Genomic DNA, 22,635 nt, shown 5'->3' on the forward strand with positions numbered 1-22,635 from the left:
TCATAGCTCTTTTTCGGTGATGCCAACAATTAATCTGGCTTTCCACCAAATTCAACATGAAAACCATCAGAAATCTACGTACCTACCATTAAATTTTCCATTAAACAGAGTTCTTATTAATATAGAACAATAATTTTTTTGTTAATAAGTTTTATTAATATATGATGTTCTATTAAAAATCAATATATATCATATAATCAATACTTCTTATATAATTTATTTTAATAAATTGTCATCATCCGAAACTAATTTCACCATAACTTTGTACGTTTATTTTGAACCAATTTAATTTTTGACGTTGATGGAAATTCTAAATTCTCGCAACATTTTCTAGTTAAGTTTAAGTCACATCGTTTAAATAATATGTATTTAGATATATTATTGTCATAAAATGTTTAAAATCCTGTAAAGTGGATTGATTTTAACCTTTTCGATAATTTTCAACAACGCCCAAGCTACTAAAAAATCCACTAACCACTAAAAGCCATTTTTGATAACTAAGACGGGGGTCCAAATTCCGAGATTTTATGGAAAATCCGCTAAGCTAGCAACACTGCTTTTTGTTTGTAAAATGTGCGAGAGGGACACCACCACTTAATAATCATTCTCTTTTCAGACCGTTTTTCCTTACATCTTTTGCTATTTAAAAATAAACTTTAAGCCATAGACATAAAGTATATTTTTAGTTTTTATGTCAAACGAAGTAAGCACTCCAGTTAGAATAGTAACTCTATGCTGAAGTAGGAAACCTATGGAAACATAGATTATACACGTATGGAAAAGAATCGTCAACAAAAAATTCGTGCCACTTTGACGTCATCTGGCCACAAAACATGGCGGTTTTAGTGCTGCCCAGAAGATTTTAATGTTGGTAGGTTTTATCGATAAACGTTCTTGGCTCATTTTATCTTAAATATTGTTGAGTATGAATGTATTTGTAGAATTTATACTTTAATAGAAAGTAAGTATATTGTTATGTGCAAAGATGATGTGATTTAGATATTATGTGAAATCTAAGACGAGTTCGTGCTTCAAATTTGCCAAGTAAACGATATGACGATTTTTAAAATTTGCTACACTGATTTTATAAAGTTGTCGTTTGCCGCAAAACATAAAGATATGGCGTAGTACAGTGCCATCTGCCCATTTCTAGCATGCTGAATGTTATCGTATTTTGAGTACGTGTTTTTCTTAGACTATTACAATCTATTTTAATTGTTTTGCTGACTCTAAAGTCCGTAACACACTACCGCAGCGCACCTCAAGGAAGGTGCACCGCACTACCGCACCGCACGCAAATTTTTAACTTATCAAGGGACTGCCTGATAAAAAAAAACACCTACAGAACATTTATTCGTTAATGAAATTACAAACGTCATTCCTTGTGACTTCCTCTCTAAAATTACTTAATTAATAAATATTTAACGAATTTACAATAGTGTTTTACTCACTGCGGAATAAAACTATTTTATTTAAATAGTTCCGAAGAGATTTTGTCGGTAGCCTTTTTCCCGAAATATCTAAACAAAATGTCTAAATATGTTTTGATGACATATTTTAAAAAGGTATTTATGATTAGTGTCATGATCAATAGATTCCGACCGAAAAATGATGTCCGATATTTCGGATTCAAATATATTAAGTGTATAATCTATGTTTCGGATGAGGGCTCCATAATGAATTTAAATATATATAGATAATAGTTTTGGGGCATCGACTTTCTTGAGATCCTATAAAATATGTTTTAATTATTATTTTTGTATGTTCTAAGCATGATAAAATAAGAAATTTTATATAAGCTATCATATTAAATCGATATCAAAGTCAATAAATAATGTACAACCCAAAACAGACGGCCGAACTGACGTGACAATGACATTTGGTGCGCTAAACATGGCGGATTTTCGGCCTCATTAGACGGAGACGGAGACATTGACGTATATTCATGTTTCATTTTATGTATGCACTGAAATACTGTTATATTGTTTTCCTGCGAGTTAAAGTGCTGAGTAAGAACGAGATAGATATATGTTTAGGTGTGTGCCTTCAAAATGGGTGCTATTTATATAAGCAATTGTACGTATAGAACAATATGTCGTGTCCCTACTATATAGAGGTCTATGGTAATCCTCTCACAATGTACCTAATGTAATGTAATGTTTTATCACAGATCTAATAAAGCTATCTACTATTTTACTCTATGATTCTTGCGTAGAGTAGTGTTGTACATCACTGAAGTATGAAACCTATGGAAATGAAACGTCAACAAAAATTCGTGCCACTGTGACGTCATCTGGCCACAAAACATGGCGGTTTTAGTGCTGCCCAGAAGATTTTAATGTTAGTAGGTTTTATCGATAAACGTTCTTGGCTCATTTTATTTTAAATATTGTTGAGTATGAATTATTTGTAGAATTTACACTTTAATAGGAAGTAAGTATATTGTTATGTGCAAAGATGATCTGATTTAGATATTATGTGAAATCTAAAACGAGTTCCTGCTTCAAATTTGCCAAGTAAACGATATGACGATTTTTAAAATTTGCTACACTGATTTTATAAAGTTGTCGTTTGCCGCAAAACATAAAGACATGGCGTAGTATAGTTCCATCTGCCCATTTCTAGCATGCTAAATGCTATCGTATTTTGAGTACGTGTTTTTCTTAGACTATTACAATCTATTTTAATTGTTTTGCTGACTCTAAAGTCCGTAACACACTACCGCAGCGCACCTCAAGGAAGGTGCGCCGCACCATTTGAATCACTCTCACTTGAGAGTAAACTTAACAAGGGACCGCATGATAAAAAAAAACACCTACAGAACATTTATTCATTAATTACAAACGTCATTCCTTGTGACTTCCTCTCTAAAATCACTTAATTATTAAATATTTAACGAATTTACAATACCGTTTTACTCACTGCGGATTAAAACTATTTTATTTAAATAGTTCCGAAGAGATTTTGTCGGTAGCCTTTTTCCCGAAATATCTAAACAGAATGTCTAAATATGTTTTGATAACATATTTTAAAGCGGTATTTATGATTAGTGTCATGATCAATAGATTCCGACCGAAAAATGTTGTCGGATTTTTCGGATGAGGGCTTCTTAATGAATTTAAATATAAATAGATAATAGTTTTAATCCTTTAAAATATGTTGTAATTATTATTTTTGTATGTTTTAAGCATGATAAAATAAGAAATTTTATATAAGCAATCATATTAAATCGATATCAAAGTCAATAAATAATGTACAACCCAAAACAGACGGCCGAACTGACATGACAATGACATTTGGTGCGCTAAACATGGCGGATTTTCGGCCTCATTAGACATTTACGTATATTCATGTTTCATTTTATGTACGCACTGAAATACTGTTATATTGTTTTCCTGCGAGTTAAAGTGCTAAGTAAGAACGAGATAGATATATGTTTATGTGTGTGTCTTCAAAATGGGTGCTATTTATATAAGCAATTGTACGTATAGAGCATTATGTCGTGTCCCTACTATATAGGTCTATGTTGTACATAAAAAGTTATAACAAACTAGTAATAGCAGTTACGTTTAAACGCTAACCATAGCACCCTTATCTTGGTTACCAAAGTACTCTTTAGCAAAACTAATGTCTTCTACAGTCGTCTTTATCAACTTTTGGGCATGTAAATTATTTTGTAGATAAACACGCATGTTGCTTGAAACTGAATCATGACCTATGCAAGTGTAGTGTTCGCTCACGAGGCCCGCACCAAGTTGAAACTCCTTCAAGTTATTCAATCCCGTTTTTGCAGATAGCCGTCAGAGCACCATGGTTCCTAAGGAACGTGGACCTTCATGTCGAACCCGTCGCTTGCGACGAAGGGCTCGACGAGCGAATTAACCCATAGACACAGCCCACTGAGTTTCTCACCGGATCTTCTCAGTGGGTCACGTTTTCGATCCAGTGGTAGATTCTGCGAAGCACGGCTCTTGCTAGGGTTCGTGTTAGCAACGTCGTCAGGTTTGAGCCCCGTGAGCTTGGCGAATCTAAAATAACCCCTCGAGGTTAATAGAATAGGTAGAATAAAAAAAAAAACGTAAACTTCGCCAAATTCGTAAATGAAACGGAAGTGACGTCAGCTGCGATGCCCTGCCGCCGGCCATGCCGCCAAGCCATGTTAGAGGCTTATTACACTTGGCTGAATTTAGTCGACTGAATTCAGAAGCAAATTTAGAAGCTTCTGATTACACTGTTCTAAATTCAGTTACTGAATAAATGGTCAGTTTAAACGCGACGAAGTAAGACGTGTCGTGTGTGTAAGAGGATGGCCCCAGTATTGTCTTGACAACAACAAATTTTTTGTTTTTTTTAGTTTTATTTTGTTTTTGTTTTTTGTTTCAATTTCTCAGAATAAAAAATAATAAAACAAGAATATCCGTGAAGAAATATTTATTGCTGTGCGGAATGTTAGCAAATATGAACATTATGAGTGATTTATAACCAGCAGACTTCAGAAATTATCTATAAATGGATACGATCTCGTTTGACCTGATATTAAACCTTGTGACACCGTTTATTCAAAAGCAGGATACTATCCTACGATAGTCTATTATCTATCTATTATATAACTATTACACTACGTTAGTATAAGTCCAAAAGAAAGATTGGTTGTAACATTAAGATTTCTTGCAACAGGAAATTCGTATCAAAATTTAAAATTTAGTTCTTCAATATCCCACCCCCTGATGACAAAAACTATCCCTGAAACATGTCGGGCTATTTATAAATGTCTGGCACATGAAATAAAGGCGACCGAAATTAATACTTTTTATTCGGAAGCAAAAAAACAAACTAAAACGTCCTCACACACGGAGAGCTATGGGACGACTGAATGAAACCATTAAGTAACTAAATGCGATTACACCTTCCTAAATGCGTTTCTAATTAGACAATGATGTGAGCTTAGACCTGGTGAACATATTATGATACCTGTAGACGCGCTTAGTAAGCATCCTGAGGACACGGTGAACGTAAACCGTCATAAAGTTACTGATTGATTCCGTAGTTCGATTAGTTCGATTATAAAGCAAACAAAAAAATAAAACTGCTGACTGATGATAAAGATAAATATGAACTAGTTGAAAACTCACTTTATCGAAAAACTTTTATCGGAAACCGACTCGCGGTCCCTTCGCTAGATGGAAAATTGTACAAATGCACCGTGACGACATTGGTCACGTTGTTTTCTTAAAATTATGGGTTTTATTAGGATATACGTGGCAGTATGTCTTTATTGTACATATGAGAAGGGTAACTATGGTAAAAAAAGAAGGCATGCTACATCCCATCTCTAAACCATCTGATACTATACGCATGGTACAGTACATAGATCACATGGGGCCTTTCTGTAAGACATCTAAAGACACCAGTACATTCTCGTAATGATAGATGCGTTATCTAAATTTGTGATAGCTAAACCAACGCGAACTATAAATTCAATCGAGACCATTCGTGCATTGAAAACTATATTAATACGGTTTGTTCAGATACCCGAATCACGTGGTGACAGACTATGGAAAGGCTTTTACGACGTACGTACTTTACGGTTTACTTACTTAAAAAAAATATATCAGAAGATGAATAGCTTAGGCATACGTTAAACGGTAGGTATTGCTTGCCCGCGCGCTAATTGGCCAGGTTGAATAAACTAAACAAAATTTTATGTGTTGCGGGCAACTGATCCTAGTGAAGCTTTAAATAATTTAGTGAACTCCGTCATTTGTGGCACAAACAACACAATTAACAGTGATTTAATCTTTGCGCGCTCTGGTAGGTTAACGTGTGATGTTTCCGTTCCTGGTCGCGAACCAGAAACTGTTGACGGACGGCGTAAGATAGCTACAACTAGGGTCGAACAAGCGAGTGCAAAAATGACACACAAAATTGATATGAAAAAAATGCTCATGTTTATAAGAAAAGGGATCTTGTATTGTAGAGACAGTCTCCAACTCGTTAGTAGCGCCGCTAAGATAAATACCAAATTAGAAGATTTATACTCTGGTCCGGATGTAGTAACTAAAGTAGATGGTAACGATCGGTATCGAATTAGAAGTAAAAAGGGCTTACGAGGTTACAAAGCTTCACTGGTACCAGCAGATTCATTAAGGCCCTATAAAAGTATAGCCCATATGTCCGATAGCGCTGGCAGTTCCGATGAGCAGCTTGTAACTGAAGACCTTTTTGATTTATTAGAGAGCTAAATGTTTTTGCGTATTCCCCATTGCGGGAGCAATTGTTGCAGGATGGCCGAATGTAACGGACGTGACGTCAGCTGCCATGCTCTGCCGCCAGCCATGCCGCCAAGCCATGTTAACACGCCCCTTTCCGCCACTGCCACTAGCCAAAGCCAACGAAGGCGGGATAGTGTTAATAAAACAAGCCATGCCAGCCATTTCTCCCCGCTTTCTGCTTTCTCGCACAAATAAAATAACTTGTCGTTACGCTGCTGGTTTTTTATTGTCGCATTATTTACAACTAAAAAAAAATTTGTTACGTTCTGGTTTGACTCATACGATGTTACGATGAAAAATAAGTGTTTCAAAAGCCATTTATCTTAATATTAAATTGTTTTTTTTTTAAAGTGAACTTTTTCAACGTTGTTTGTTTAAATATTGTATTGCGTATGTTTAGATGCCGTATTATACCTTTCGCTTTTTTTTCCTTCTATGCTGATAGCCTTGAGAGGTTATTTCAGCTCCACCCTAACATATAAGTGAGCTCACGGGGCACATACCGGAAGTGTTGCTAACACTGGACTATTAAGATTGATACAAGAGTTTTAACTTCAAACCGAAATGCATTACTGCTTCGTGGCAGATTGGCAGGGTGGTGGTATCTACCCGTGTAGACTAACAAGACGACGTAGCACCAGTGGAAAACAAAAAGAGTCACTTAATTATGATACATTCTTATTGGTAGGCAGCGGCTTGGCTCTGCTCCTGGCATTGCTGACGTCCATGAGCGACGGCAACAACTTACCATCAGGTGGGCCGTATGCTCGTCTGCATGCTAGGTCAATAAAAGAAAAATCAAAAAAAGAAACAATAAACCAGGACACAAATGATGCATTTTTTACAAACATGAACCATAGATAATTTTGACACACAAAAACTTGTTTTTTACCTTTTTGTCTATTTAGAATAAACAAATGCGTATTTAACTGAGAATAAACGCGGCAACTTGGAAGTTGAACGAAAGAGCAGTAAGAGAAAAATTATGCGATTTTCAAAACGATTAGTCATTCTCAGGGAACGTCGCACTCCGAAAATGCACTAGATTTTCCATTTCACCTCACTAGTCATGACGCGATCAAATAATATGCCATGCCTACCGCTTTGAATAGTGGGATAGCATCATACAATACATCTGAGACTTGATATTATGTTTTCTTAATTGCCTTTGTCGAAAGACGAGGTAACTGCCCGCCTAATAATGAACGGTTACGATTCCGTATTTTTACGGTAGGCAGAGGCTTGGTTCTGCCCCTGGCATTGCTGAAGTCCATGGGTGACGGTAACAACTCACCATCAGGAGGGCCGTATGCTCGTCTGCCTACAAGGGCAATAAAATAAATGAAATAAATCCTTAAGGGCGTCAAATATGCCAGGGACACAGCTAATTCGCTATCACTCAAGCTCAGAGGCGAAATTTACATTTTTATGACTATGTAGGTAGGTAATCAATTAGCACTATGAGGGTCGTGAGCTCGTCTCCGTAACTAATTCAATAAGAAAAATTTACGGACTAGCCCACAAGAAAAATATAAATAAAAGCAGCGTGTATATTGTTTACAAAAATTAACTTTTAATTCTTTTAAATGGCAACATTAAGTACTTAAATACTATTGTATAAAATCTTGAGTTTCGACAAACACCAACTTTTACTTACTACGTAAAACAGGATTAAAAAAATCGCAAAAGTACATACCATGCTATCTTAAAAGTAACAAAAAATAATATATATATTTTTTTTGTACTTTAGTACTTACGTTTCCGAAAGAGAAGTCTGGCAAACAATTCGCGATATTTTACAGGTTTTTTTTTCGGATTGAAAACGTGATTGTAATCTATTTGCAAATAAAGCCTACATGATTTAGTATTTGCATTAACATTTATAAAGGCGTGTCAACAACTGGTGGGACTTATTTCCTTACATTAAACAAGCCATCAAATCGCACAATTCACAATGCTGAATTTATTTCAACATAACAAAGAACTATGCTACAATCGCACCACCATTTCGTCACTTTGTATTACCCAGTAATTCATAATCATCTACTATTTGGTGATGGACAAAAATAAGCCACCGCGGGAAGACTGGCAGATGTGAAACAATGTTATTATTTTATACAGGCAAAAAGGATAGTTTACGACAGGAAATACATTTGCCTGGAAAAAAAAACAGAAATATTAAAAAAGCAGTCACTTGCATGCGTCGCCACGCCAGAAATCGGTTTTATGGGTGACTATATAGATGTTACACATCATAAAGTATGTATTACACACGCAGTATGTAGTGAAGCCGACACAAGAAATAAATCTCATTCACTTGCTGCCTAGTCTATAGATTTAAGTTTATCTCTTTTTAGTGTCGTTTCATTTTCAAGTTTCAAATCACAAAGGTGCCAAAGATGTATTCACATAAAAAAATAGAGCAGCGAGTTCGCATACCTATGCGTACCTAATCCGGCTGCAGAGAGGTATTCGCGAAAGCCGAAACAGACAAAACCTCGTGTCGATCACTTTTTTAAATTGCACAAAACGTATTGTATTCAAATCTAGTCGCGAAGTATCCCACTTGTATTGCGGGTTTACTAGGCTTAAACATTATTTAATTTTGTAATATCGCGCCTTTAGAATTGAAGTGGCTTAATCCAAAATTCTTGTTTTTTCATAAACACCAAAAATGTAATTGAAGAATTGTAATTTTGTATAATAGTTTTTCGATTTTAATAGGTTTGCGCTTGATTTTAAAGAGACAGAATGAGTACCTTGCCCTTTTCTAGACTAAAAGAGACTGTTTAGTTTTATAAACTGATAGAATACATGTTTATAAGTCGTTCAAAGTATAAAACACATTTTCTTAAATTTTTAAGTTAAACCACTTCAATTCTAAGGGTGCGTTAGAGTAACACCATGGAGCAACATTTCAGGTTAATTGCCATACGTTATATTAACTAGACCAAAAGAGGAATACTGTAAAACTGAATTACATTTAAAATCAATATTATCCGCTGTTTAAAAATATTTAATATTTTTCACAAATTCTAAAATTAAACGCAATCTATTAGTTTTATGGAGTATATACATTTAAATAAAAAATAAAAATAAAAATTAAGAAGGAGGAGACTGGATGAAGTTACATAATACTGGTAAAAGGACGTCTTATGAACCCGCACGGGTAGCTGCCACTAATCTGTCACATTCTGTTCCGAAACAGTAACGCATTTCGATTTGCAAGGTGGGGCACATTCGTTACACTCTTTCTCAGACTTCATCACAATGTTGCTGGCAGAATTTAAACCATTTATCGCCAGTCAAAGGCGTAGGCTCAATCAATAGTTTATACATTAATTACATAACGTTATCCGTCGTGCTCATACACCACTTTGGATTTAGCATTGTGGCAAATGAGCATTTGAATTTTTATCGATAGCCATTAAGTGTTATCTTCTAATGAATCCCTGCGCCAAGAGTACCTGGACGTGATAACTGTGTACCGACTAAGAAACCAGAAATTGTCAACAGTGTGAACCAATAATATAGTACGGGCGGAATTACAACAAAGCGCCGTAGCACTGACATTTAATAGTTTTTTTTAAACACAATTGGCACAAAATTGAGATCCTTTTTGTTTTTATAGCCATTGATAAAGATAGATGTATCCACTGGTTTTCAGCGGTTACACGAGCCTGTATATTATTATACCACAAAATCATGTAGCGTGTATTAACTTATAGTTACTGTTGTATCTGCACCAGTATTCTAACTACTACGGCATATTTATAGTATCTTCGGTATGAGTACACCGTGCGTCTTACTTATTAACGCGCAGACGTTTTTTTTAAGTACCTATTATAATTTATCATACATATAGCTCATTAAGCCAAAGATGTCAATGAGGATTGTGGCTTATTTAAATTACTATTAGGCTATTGAGTTACTGTTACATTCGATTGAAAATAAACTTTAACAACTAAGCTCCACGAGATTTCATATTGTCAATCGAGTAATTTACGCAATAATTATTGTCACAACAATAGTATAGTTCTTACAATTTTCAAAATAACATATGTGTCACCGTTACAGCACACAACTGCTATTAAACAATTGGTAATAAAAAAAATACTATGCACTAAACAAGTATTAAAAATAATACTGCTCATTTGTAAAAAAGGAACGCATTAAATCGGTTTCGCTTATTATTAATAATATTACATCTAAACATTCAGTCATTTTCATCAACTATAATATTATTTTTAATGCTATTTTTTCCATTTTTGCAATGAGGAGTTTTGTAGTCATCGTGTAAAACTACCGTTGTCGCGCTAACACTAGACGGACTTTGAGAATGAGTGACATTTGTACGATTACTATCAGCCAAGTGCTCCAACTCATGACTTTCTAAATTAGGTACACCTGAAGAAACAGAATTAACCCGAGACACTGGTTTTCGTTCCCGAGATGGAGATTCTTTTATCGAACTCCTACCGACAATGTGAAGTAACGAACAAAGGAAGAAAGTTGCATAGGTCCAACTAACCGTCATGATTAAAACTAGAAACGCACCTATTTGTGAATACGGTAGAAGATTAGATCTCAATAAAAACACACCAGCGAATCCAGAAGTTAGTGCAGCCGCAGCAGTTGGACTCGATGATGCTGATAGAGCATATTTAACACGAGCACTTTTGTTTCCTGATGCGTTTGTGTAGCTTAGGGCATAGTGAAGACTGAAATCCACAGCTAGCCCAGCCGATGTTGATATCGCTACACTTTCTAAAATATTTAACTTCCAATTATTTATTACTAGAACAGCTATTGTAACAGTTGATGAAAATATCATTGCAGTCAAAGCGCATACACTCGTTACAAAATTTAATGTAGCTGGTATCAAAACTATAAAGCCCAGAGCTGCAGATAACAGTAATGCTACAATGGTACCACTTGCTAGAGTTCTTTGTAGATCATAGAATTGAAAATCGGATAAAAACCAGCCACATTTCATTCCCGCTGGGGCGTTTTCTAATTCTGTTTGTGTCCATTTTTCGACTTCAGTGAAAAACTTATTCATTTCAGAATAGGACAGTGAATATGGAACAATACTTTCAAATTCAACAACAAGAGCAGCAATAATTGGGGGTTTGGCACTTCTTAAAAATTTTGGGCCAGCTACACCAGGCATAAAGAGTTCTCTAGGCGTTTGATACAATGATTCCATTGCCTTTATGATACAGAAATCAAAGACCTCTTTTTTGTATGGAAATTTAGATGTCTCACAACAAGGTGATCTATTTATTTTATCAATATTATCAATACATCGCCTACTCATATACATTTTAAAGCTTTCAATGAAGCAGTTTGGGAGTAAAGGACCCAAGGTCTGCTGATAAAAGGGTTGACCTTTAATTCGAGCACAAAACCCTAACAACCAAGATTGCGATTTGGGATCTGATATTGAAAAATTTTCATCAAACACAAGGTGTCCCTTTGAAGCAGGATCCATATGATTTCCATTGTCAATAGCTTTTACACCCCATACCCACCTTAAAGGCATTTTAGTGCCGGTGCCCAGATCTTTGCTTAATCTTTCAAATAGAAATTTATCTCTATACTGCATTTCATATTGTTCAAAAGGATGAGAAGTTTGGAAAAGTTGAAATTGTTTAGAATCTGGCAAGTGTAGGCCCGGAGAGTAAAACACCACCACCAAACTAATAAATCCTAAAGCGCCCATGACCACTACAAATGCTATATGGAATTTTGTAACACATATTATAGTAAATCTGTTTAAAACAATTCTGATATTTTCCCACATTTCATTCACATTCTTGTGGACCAAATCTAAAAAAGTTTTTTTCTTTGCATACAATTTAACATCTACAATGAATACTGATATAGGCAACCAAGTCATCATGAGAACAAAGTTGACTAGAACTGCTGTTCCGGCAAATACACTGAAACAGTTTATGGCAGGAATATAACTTACATATGATGCATAAAATGCAACTGCAGTAGTTAAGGTTGTGATAAAAATAGTAACTATAGAATGTCTCATAGTTTCTTCTAGAATTTGGACTAAAATAGTCTCACCAGCACTGGAAATATTGATATCTAGCACACCATTTTCTTGATAGACCACATTATCTTTGATAAGTTGCTTTCCAATCATTTTCCATATCTTAACATAAATAAATGCATCATCAGCACCAATACCTAATACAATTACTATTACTAACAAATTCATGAAGGGAAAAAAATGCAAATTAAACACATATACATAGAAGAAGTATGCTATACCCAAAGAAAATGTTATGGCGGCAAACAGAAATAGCGTGAGAATTAATGATCTTGTATATATCCACACACATGCAAACACAAAAATGCCACCTAATGCTATCAACCAAGTATCCTCAATGATCCAAATATCAAAAAGAGCATTTTTCAAACCAAAATCAATAGCTGGTATAACAAGATTGTCATATGACATATTTGAGTTTTCCAGTTTCTTATAATATGGCAATACAGTATCACTTCTTGGAAGTGGCAAAAACAGCATTGTATTCTTTACAAACTTTTGTGCATTATTCAATGGTGAAAATGCTTCTGAATCTATAAGATAAAATAACAAATTATAGACTGCGTTGTGCTGAGTACAGTATTTCGGAACATTACAGTGATCTAAATCACAAGCAGCCATCAATGTAAAATTATGAAAATATCCTGCACATTTCTTCAAAATAGTTACAGCTTTTTTTACATCTTCCTTGTTTAAGTTGACACAGGAATCCTTTCCAGATATTAAAGCAATATAATTTGGGAGACTCCATACAGGACAGCAAATATCTTCAGAGTGTGTTGTCCTCTGACATAATTCATAATATTCATACCCACCTAATTCAACCAGATATGACTGAAATTTACACAATCTCTCAACATTCTTGTATGACAATAAACTCGAATTATCTGTGTTGGTAATAACTAAGTGAGCATAATCTGATATTGGTGGACCACACGTTCCAGAAGCGTAATTAAGATTGATGGGCTTGTCAGCTATCCTCTGCATATTTTTCAAAGACAACCACTGTTTTCTGGAATGGTCTTTGAGTAGTACAGCATGTTCATCTTCATTTGTTACATTTATTCCAAAACCCCAATGTACATGTCCATCAGAAATGTTTAATTCACTATAATCAGACCAAGTTTTTTCTAATCCTGTGATATTCGGGACCATTTTGTTTTTCTTGTTTCGATCCTTCTTTTTTGGCCTTCTGCGTCCTGATCTAGATCTGTCTTGGTGAGTCTTGTTGTAGTAAGTTCGGTTCATTCTGATTTGATCTTCAATTTCTTTAGGGTTCACTGCAAGACGTTTGGACGGCCTCGTTTCGTCATTCAGATTTTCCCAAGCAATGAAGCGATGTGCTAACGTCGTACCCCGGGTTTCAAATCCGACTATGGGATCAGAAAATGAGGGTAGCTCGTGTAGAATTAGCGGGATCACAGTAAGTACGATGGACAAAATACTTACAGTAAAAAGAACGAGGTAAGAATGACGAACAATAAACCTGGAATAAGCGGCCAACATCTCGAACTGCATATTATTCGAGTTTCAATCCATTTTCTCACGATAAAGCATTAATTTTTTCGGCATTTTAACTTATGCAAATGCATGTACAATATTCAAATGGGTTTACATATTGCAAAAAAATAAAAAAGTAGAATTTCACAAAATCACTAAACAAATCGTAAATAATGTAGGATTCCTTGTCTCTAATCTATTTCTGATTGTTAAATGTCATTGTTGTCACTTGTCAAAAATAGTAGTTTTATTTTTCCAACTGGAAAGGCAAAGGTATTACCATAAAGGTAAATACCATAAAGCATAATCTTTTATATATCGACGCTTGAAAGGCAAACGTGACTAAGCGACAATAACCGCTTTGTACATAGATCTACCCGATGATATGTAGGCGAAGTAAAATGTCCCTTAGAAATAAGGTGACACTCTACAAAACTTGCATACGCCCCGTCATGACCTATGCAAGTGTAGTATTCGCTCACGCGGCCCGCACTCACTTAAAGTCATTCCAAATCATTCAATCCCGTTTTTGCAGGATAGCCGTCGGAGCCCCGTGGTTCGTCAGGAACGTCGACCTCCATGACGACCTGGACTTAGAGTCCACCAGTAAGTATATGCAGTCGGCGTCAATGCGCCACTTCGATAAAGCGGCACGACACGAGAACCCTCTCATCGTGGCCGCCGGTAACTACATTCCCGATCCTGCGGACAGAATGGAAAGCAGTCGACGTCGCCCAAAACACGTCATCTCGGATCCTCCCGATCCACTAACGGTGCTTCTAGGTACTTCAAGCACCGGTCACCGTTCTCGTCGAATCCGTCGCTTGCGACGAAGGGCTCGACGAGTAAACTAACTCTCAGACACAGCCCACTGAGTTTCTCGCCGGATCTTCTCAGTGGGTCGCCCGATCCGGTGGTAGATTCTGCGAAGCACGGCTCTTGCTAGGGTTCGTGTTAGCAACGTCATCAGGTTTGAGCCCCGTGAGCTCACCTACAAAAGTTAGGGTTACGCTGACATAGCCTCTCAAGGCTCTCAGCCTAGGTAGGAAAAAAAAAAAAAAAAAAAAATGTACATAGATGATAGGCAATAACCATATTCGATGCGCAAAAAAAAAATATTTCTAGGTCTATTAAAATCATTTCAATCCTACAGCTACTAGCTAGATTCTACTACAGCTAGATTCGTTAAAATAAATTTTGTTTTCAGGTATTTCAACTTTATAATTATAAAGTTCACGCATTGTCGCTTAGTCACGTTTGCCTTTCAAGCGTCGATATATATACATATATATATTTTTTAAATGAAAAATGATAATTTGAAATGAAATGAAATTGATTAATATGAAACATGGCATGAAATGAGATGATATGAGATATAATATAATCTCAGTAAAATGGTGGTCATTTAATGAAACTTTTTCAGTTCACTTTTTCTAGGATCTTTCACAGATATTAAACAGTTAATAAACCACCGTTATTACACATTTAAACATGAAGAAACAATAAATAGACAAAATAAAACAAATCACACAGTTTCACTCTTCGCGTTCCCGCCAAAAATGTCATTAATTCATTATTGTCACTTTTTCAGTGGTAATTCTATTTTTCCGACTAGAGAGGCAAAGATATCACAACGTACAGCCCACTCTTTTGTTACTTTTTCAGTGGTAATTCCATTTTTCCGACTAAAGAGGCAAATATATCACAACGTATAGCCCACTCTTTTGTTATTTTTGTTTTATGAAAAATGATAAGGAGCGAAATGAATTAAAGTTGATTATTTTGAGACATTAATCAATTGAAATGAAATTCAATGAAATGAGATTGTATAGGATGATAATAATATATAGTCTCAATAAAATGTTCGTTTTTTTCAAGCACATCCCGAAAAGAAACGTCCAGCAGCTTTGTTTCATTTTCTCCGTGCATTTTTACAGAAGTTAAAAACCTAATAAACGACCGTTATTACAAATTTAAGCCCGAAGAGACATTAAACATTAGTGCAGATGTTAATGGGGCACAAGCTTTCAAAACCTCTTCTTCTTCTTTTCATCAGTCCACAGACGTCCACTGCCATAGAACATAGGCCTCCCCCAAAACTTCTACGGGGATACAATTTGGCTCACTCAACTTATGAACTTCCAGGAGCCAGAGCTCAGGCCTGACTGCAGTGACTGCACACTGTGTGAAACGGCCAGCAAGAAGTTATTACACCAGGAGTTGTTCGTTGGTGTGGCTCTTCTGTCCCCCTAGTCGACTTTAACGCGAAGAGCTTGTTGGAGTTTGAATATGTAAGCAGTGGCAGGCAACACTTGACACATGTAAGGTTACATATTTCGAATATTGGAATTCTTATTTAAATGTTTAAAACAGATATTTGTCTTCTCTTGAGTGATGACAATGACTTCTCATCTAAATACGGGCAGTGCAACATCGTAGGGTTTTTATAAAAATAAAATATTGTAATGGTGTAATAGTGTACAAAGTATTTGCAATATAATTATATTAATCATGAAGCTAGAGTGTTTTTAAATAGTCCCTCACCTACAGAACCCATTCCACTCAAATTTAACCGTCCAACAGAGCTAAATCAGAAAGTCAGCCTTCTCTTTCGTGCTATGGACCAGACTCTTGTGGCGTTTATGAACGCACATTTTTATGATGCGTAAGCCGGAACGCACGAGATGTGGGAAAAAGAATAAAGTATGTGACACGGGACCTTTTTACCGCCAAATATTTAAAACGTAAAAAATAATTTATAATGTGTTTAATAACTAATGTAATATAATTACTTAGAATTGTTTATGCCGCTAAAACAATAAAATTTATATTGTTTCAACTGTGGTGTTAATTATATAAAACACGACTTTACGGCGAAATAAAGAAGGGACTCTATATGAGCTCCCTCACTCTCATTAACTGACACAGTGGTAGGAAACTGACAAAAGTCTACTTCTGCAACGTGCGACCAAAATACACCGCTTTCCTAAGGATAGCTCTTCAGTCGCTCGCCAATGCTGGCTGTATTCTAGCTTCGACATAGCCATAGCCCTCTTGTAGGCCATAGAAGCGGCGTTAAATTTCCACGTTGTCTCTGACACATGGGGATGAATGGGAATGACACTTTTAGGAAAATAATGACTAACATAATTAAATTAATATCAAACGACCAATTTAGTTAAAAAATTATGTAGTTTTCAGAAATTTGTATTTTTAACAAATTGACAAATTTATTTTTTAACAAAAATCAATTTTGTCACGAGGATAGATTTTACGACAATGGCAACATTTTCGTTGTCTCTGACATCTTGTGATCACAAGACCTCTCCGTTTTGAGTTTTCTTGTCAAGGCAAAAATCGGGCGAAAAAAGGCCGTCCCTTTCGGGATTAACGGGTAAAAACAGCACCAAATACCTTAACCAAAATCTCAAGATGAGATACTTCTTAAGTTACTTATTCGTGCTCCTGGTGGGACTTGCAATCCCGATATTTTCGCTGTACTACGTCCTCAATGGAAAGGGTGAGCAGATAAGTTTGGGATGGTTCTTGGAGAACACTTCCCCGTATATGTGGGGTACCCTCGGAATCGCCTTTTCCGTTGCCCTGTCCGTTGTCGGAGCAGCCATGGGCATCCACACTACTGGTGTCAGCATAGTGGGAGGAGGTGTCAAAGCACCTAGAATCAAGACTAAGAATTTGATCTCCGTCATCTTCTGCGAGGCCGTCGCCATTTACGGTTTGATCACTGCTATCGTGCTCTCTGGTATGCTGGAGAAATATTCTGAACCATTTACTAGTGTGTCCGTCAAGCAGCAGAACTGGATGGCGGGATACGTGATGTTCGGCGCTGGACTCGCTGTTGGCTTGGTGAATCTATTCTGTGGAATTGCTGTTGGTATCGTGGGCTCTGGTGCTGCTCTAGCGGATGCTGCCAACGCTGCCTTGTTCGTCAAGATCCTCATCGTTGAGATTTTTGGATCTGCCATTGGTCTTTTTGGCCTTATTGTTGGCATTTATATGACATCAAAAGTAAAAATGGGCAACCAGTAACTTAAGAAAAGAAAATACTTGAAAACAAGTGTAAGTATAATTGTGATTGTTGCTTATTTAGAAATTAGTGCATGTATTAACTAGTATGTGGTTTTGATTCACAACTCTACCATCTTGATTTGTACCGGCCTGTTTTGAAAGATAATTATAACTTAAGGGAATAAAACTTGTTTTTATTTTTAATACCTAACTTTATTTTGGTTTAGTAACTACTTTCATATATATCTTAATCAGTAAGTAATGTAAATTGATTCTATTAGTCAAGTATGTAATCTATGCTGCAGCATTAATATCATTTTAAACCCATAGATCCCATATTATATCTTATTGGTAAGATATGATGAGCTAATGGTTAATAAAAATACTGCATTAAATAGTCCCGTATGAACTATTGTGATTTTCACATTTCATGAGTTTCTGAATTTCAGCCCTGTTGCAAACACTGGTTGTAACCATGACCTCTTGGTGATTAATAACATTAATAGTAAATGTAAAAAAAGAAAATAAAATAATTTTATGAAAAAGTTTACATACAATTAACTTTATTGGAAATTCTTCTTCATTTTGGAAATTATTGGATTTGTATGTATAAAGTTTAAATGCCGTTACTCAAGTTAAGTTTAGCTCTTGGTCAAATTTTCTCAAAATTATAATAATATTATAATTAATATTACATATACTATAAAAATATAATACAATGCCAAAGTACAAAAAAAAAATGTTTAAAAAACTAAACACATTTAAAAGACCCAACCTAAGATTTTCTTAGATGGTCATAAACTAGCATTCTTTTTAAAAGATGAGTCCCATGGATGTTTTTGACCATCAACCTCTAAACAACTCTGATCATAAGATAACAACTTCTAATACTTTCTTATTATAATCTTTAATTGAAATTATTGAATCAATGCTATTTTATTATTGTGAATTTTCCGCCGAATGTACTGCTATTGACGCTCATAGACATTGCATATTGATATATAACTATAATAGTTATAAAGCAATATTATATTTATATAGTTAGCTATATCTCTATTCAGATAGTTAAATCATCTGAATGCAATGTCTATTTGAAGGATAAGATAACTCTTATCCTTCAAATTAGAATGCATTGCAGCAGAAATGGGTACCACAATGATAGTGACTTGAGTAGGTTCATGAAATCACTGAAGTGTGGAAATAAAGTAAAGGTACAACTGAAACAGGCACAGCAAGAGAAATTTAGGCATTCTTATGAACAATTCTTAAATATAAGATCCTGTAACTTGAAGATAACATCTTGAAGTTGCAGAGCTTTTCTTTAATCTTGTGTACCTCAGGATTTTTAATAGACTTATATTAATAAGACTACTGGTGGTAGGGCCTCTTGTGAGTCTGCGCGGGTAGGTACCACCGCTCTGTCTATTTCTACCGTGAAGCAGTAATGCGTTTCGGTTTGAAGGGTAGGGCAGCCGTTGTAACTATACTGAGATCTTAGAACTTATATCTTAAGCGCATTTACGTTGTAAATGTCTATGGGCTCCAATAACCACTTAACACCAGGTGGGCTGTGAGCTCGTCCACCCATCAAAGCAATAAAATTAGAAAAACTGCTTATATCAAATTTACAAAGCAGCACAATCTTACTGTACTTTGTTTACTTAGTTATTTTTACTTACATTTCAGTGGCCATTCTTACCAATACTCTTATTTTAAAAAAAACATACTATAATATACAGGGTGTTAGGAGACCACTTCCGAAAACGAAGACAGACGATAGTACAATGACACCTTTGATGATGGGACGGAAAAAAATTGATCCTGATTTTTTTTTTAATTCATGTTTTTAAAACGTTTTATGAGCATTATTTACGCTCCACCATGTTAGTGCGCCTACATAAAACGATAGTTTCATAAAAATACAATACTTTACTAAAAAAAAACCGCAATGAAACACAAAATCAAAAATAGGTACAATATCTTGTAACCTAGCTGTCAAAATCATGTTAGAAAAATGTATGTCCTGTACGTATGTGTTCCTGGTATTTTAATCCACTTCGATAAAGCGGCACGACACGAGAACCCTCTCATCGTGGCCGCCGGTAACTACATTCCCGATCCTGCGGACAGAATGGAAATCAGTCGACGTCGCCCTAAACACGTCATCTCGGATCCTCCCGATCCACTAACGGTGCTTCTAGGTACTTCAAGTACCGGTTACCGTACTCGTCGAACCCGTCGCTTGCGACGAAGGGCTCGACGAGTAAATTAACTCTCAGACACAGCCCACTGAGTTTCTCGCCGGATCTTCTCAGTGGGTCGCGTTTCCGATCCGGTGGTAGATTCTGCGAAGCACGGCTCTTGCTAGGGTTCGTGTTAGCATCGTCGTCAGGTTTGAGCCCCATGAGCTCACCTACTAGTTAAGATTCCGCTGGAATAGCCTCTCTAGGCTACCAGCTTAAGTAGGAAAAAAAAAGGTATTTTAACATTAATTTACGGGTAATGTATCTCTCCTGTAATAAGATATTTATACCACATAGTTCAACTCTAACACGAAAAGAAATATTCCCTAAAACCCTTTTATAACACAGTACTTGTACAACACAATAATGAGATTTTTATTTAAAGTTATTTAGAAAATTACATATAAACTATGTACACACAATGTATGAGAATAACCGAAATTTTACAGTTTATTTATAATGTATAATAGGTAAAAAAACATACAGGAATAGGTGAGATGTTTCATTAAAAAAAATTACTCTCCTTGTTGTAATGATTTCTAATTTAATACGGTTTCGTGCAAGACTGGACTTTGTAGGAACCTATCTACCGTTACTTATTGTAGGTAGTAGGGTTACCTGTATTGTGCATGTCTTTTCAAATATTATGTCATAATCGTATCTCGTATATAGTATATCGTATCTAGTTGGGCCCCTTCAGGTATGTAACTTGTTTTCAAATGAAATTGGATTTTGGTTTTTTTAAAGACAACTTTTTTTTTTCAGTAAACAGCATTGGATCGTCCCAGCTTTATCCTCGAGACAACATTGAAAATATCAGTCCAGTGCTCAAAGAAACTTATTAACAGGTGTAAAGCTTAATTATTATTTTTTCAATATGATTGCAGTGTTGAACTTGTTTATACTTCCTGTTGTTGATGTGTTTATATCATTATTGTAAATTTATCTTTATTGTAAAGAATATCTTAGCACCATGTTGAAGAAATTAAAAAGAAATCTTGAAATTTTATTTTTTTACAGTATTTCCACTGTTCCGATTTAATGCCTGAATTATATTATTAAAATTTAACAAATCATATTCTCAATGTATATAAGATAAAGTAAAATTATAGCTGTTGTCGATTTTAAATCTTATTTGCATTTTGTGCTAAGTTTTCACGTAATGAACAGGATTGTATTGGATTGGGAGTGTTTTTTGACATCTATTTTTCAACCACTAGACATTGTGTTATATTACCATAAAACAAAAAAAGAACCAATATTTTACATGACTGCTTACAATATTATCAGATATATTGTTTAAATGAATTTGATATTTTGTATTTAGTCATTTTGTTATGAGCTTAAACATTCCATGAAACCTTTATTTCAAGTTTTGTCAAAGCTTTGATTGGTTTAAACTGAATCCTGTTGTAGACTTGTATGTACGTTCAAACGAATATTTCATTATGTAGTCACATTTTTCTAGAATACACTGATCAATGAACAACCCAAGTTGAAAAATGTGTAAGATGTTATCCTGAAAACTACGAAAACTACCTACGTGTTATCACTGTGCTTATTTTGAAAATTAGTATTAATATTTTCAATCGTCTTCTGTGAAAAAAAAAAGTTTAATCCCATTGTAACAAACTTGTAAATATTTTATTTGCTTCCCTTTACTAATTTATTGTAATTTCATATTCCTAAATAAATAAGGTTGATGTGAATGCCATAAGTTATTATTTAAACGATAAAATCGATGTAATTTCGAAAATCGATGTAGCCACAATTGGCTTATAGGCACAATAACCATTAAACTTAATAAGTATTATGTCAGTCTGAAGTAGGTACAGTTTACTGATGTAAATTTAAGTTAAATATTACTTGTGCAAATGTAGATATAAATGTTGATGAATAAATAGATAAAAGTTAGTGTTGTTTTATTTAACAGACAAAATATAATGACATCAGGAACTTTATTTGTGTAAAGGTACCATGTTATGCCACCGTTGTATGTAGACTAATTAAACATTTAAATTTTAATTCTCAAAAAATCACATTGATATTTCCGATAAAACTGATGATCACGTATATTCGCATTCATAGGGGCCTAGTCAAATCGCAGATAACGGCTTAGGTGTACCTTCGTTGAACTGGTTTACGATCCGTTGAACCGTATGTTCGACTGTATAAAGCCAACCAAAATAAAGATTACGATCTACTATAATAGCCGGCAAACTTCTTGAGCATTTGTCGACGTAGTGGGGGTAAGTTCGCGCATGGTACACTCACGTGCAAAAACATTATTTACTCTGCGTCATAATGTTATTAAATTATTAATATCAACATATTATGTATTTATTTATATATTTATTAAAACATCAACAAAAAATATAGGTTAATAATTGTAATAATTTAATCTTGGGGTAAAATAGATATTCCTTCTATTAAGTCAAAACTAGAGCTGTTGCCAGGTCTTCGTTCAGTTGAAGCGAAGCTGGTACTTGTAATTTTTTTTTCGTTATCATAATCTTGACCATCA

General features: G+C 35.1%; 2 protein-coding genes across 3 annotated transcripts; one reads left to right on the top strand and one right to left on the bottom strand.

Annotated features, from left to right (window-relative positions):
- Nucleotides 1-7,823: 7,823 nt before the first annotated feature.
- LOC101746020 (protein dispatched) lies at nucleotides 7,824-15,376 on the bottom strand. The gene is made up of 2 exons (XM_004932005.5): nucleotides 15,321-15,376; nucleotides 7,824-14,098 (listed from the first exon to the last, which is right to left on the bottom strand). The coding sequence occupies exon 2, from the start codon at nucleotides 13,855-13,857 to the stop codon at nucleotides 10,489-10,491; it is 3,369 nt and encodes a 1,122-aa protein (XP_004932062.1). The 5' UTR covers nucleotides 13,858-14,098; nucleotides 15,321-15,376; the 3' UTR covers nucleotides 7,824-10,488.
- Nucleotides 15,377-16,935: 1,559 nt separating this feature from the next.
- Nucleotides 16,936-22,025, top strand: LOC692859 (vacuolar ATP synthase 21 kDa proteolipid subunit). 2 transcript variants are annotated; one of them, XM_012695258.4, is made up of 2 exons: nucleotides 16,936-17,919; nucleotides 20,877-22,025. In XM_012695258.4, the coding sequence occupies exon 1, from the start codon at nucleotides 17,272-17,274 to the stop codon at nucleotides 17,887-17,889; it is 618 nt and encodes a 205-aa protein (XP_012550712.1). In that variant the 5' UTR covers nucleotides 16,936-17,271; the 3' UTR covers nucleotides 17,890-17,919; nucleotides 20,877-22,025. The 2 variants fall into 2 exon arrangements, with proteins under 2 accessions (XP_012550712.1, NP_001040169.1); NM_001046704.1 differs by lacking the exon at nucleotides 20,877-22,025 and having other exon boundaries at nucleotides 17,153-17,904.
- The last annotated feature ends 610 nt before the right edge of the window (nucleotides 22,026-22,635 follow it).

The sequence above is a fragment of the Bombyx mori genome, chromosome 22 (assembly GCF_030269925.1).
Source record: "Bombyx mori chromosome 22, ASM3026992v2".
Lineage (NCBI taxonomy): Eukaryota > Metazoa > Arthropoda > Insecta > Lepidoptera > Bombycidae > Bombyx > Bombyx mori.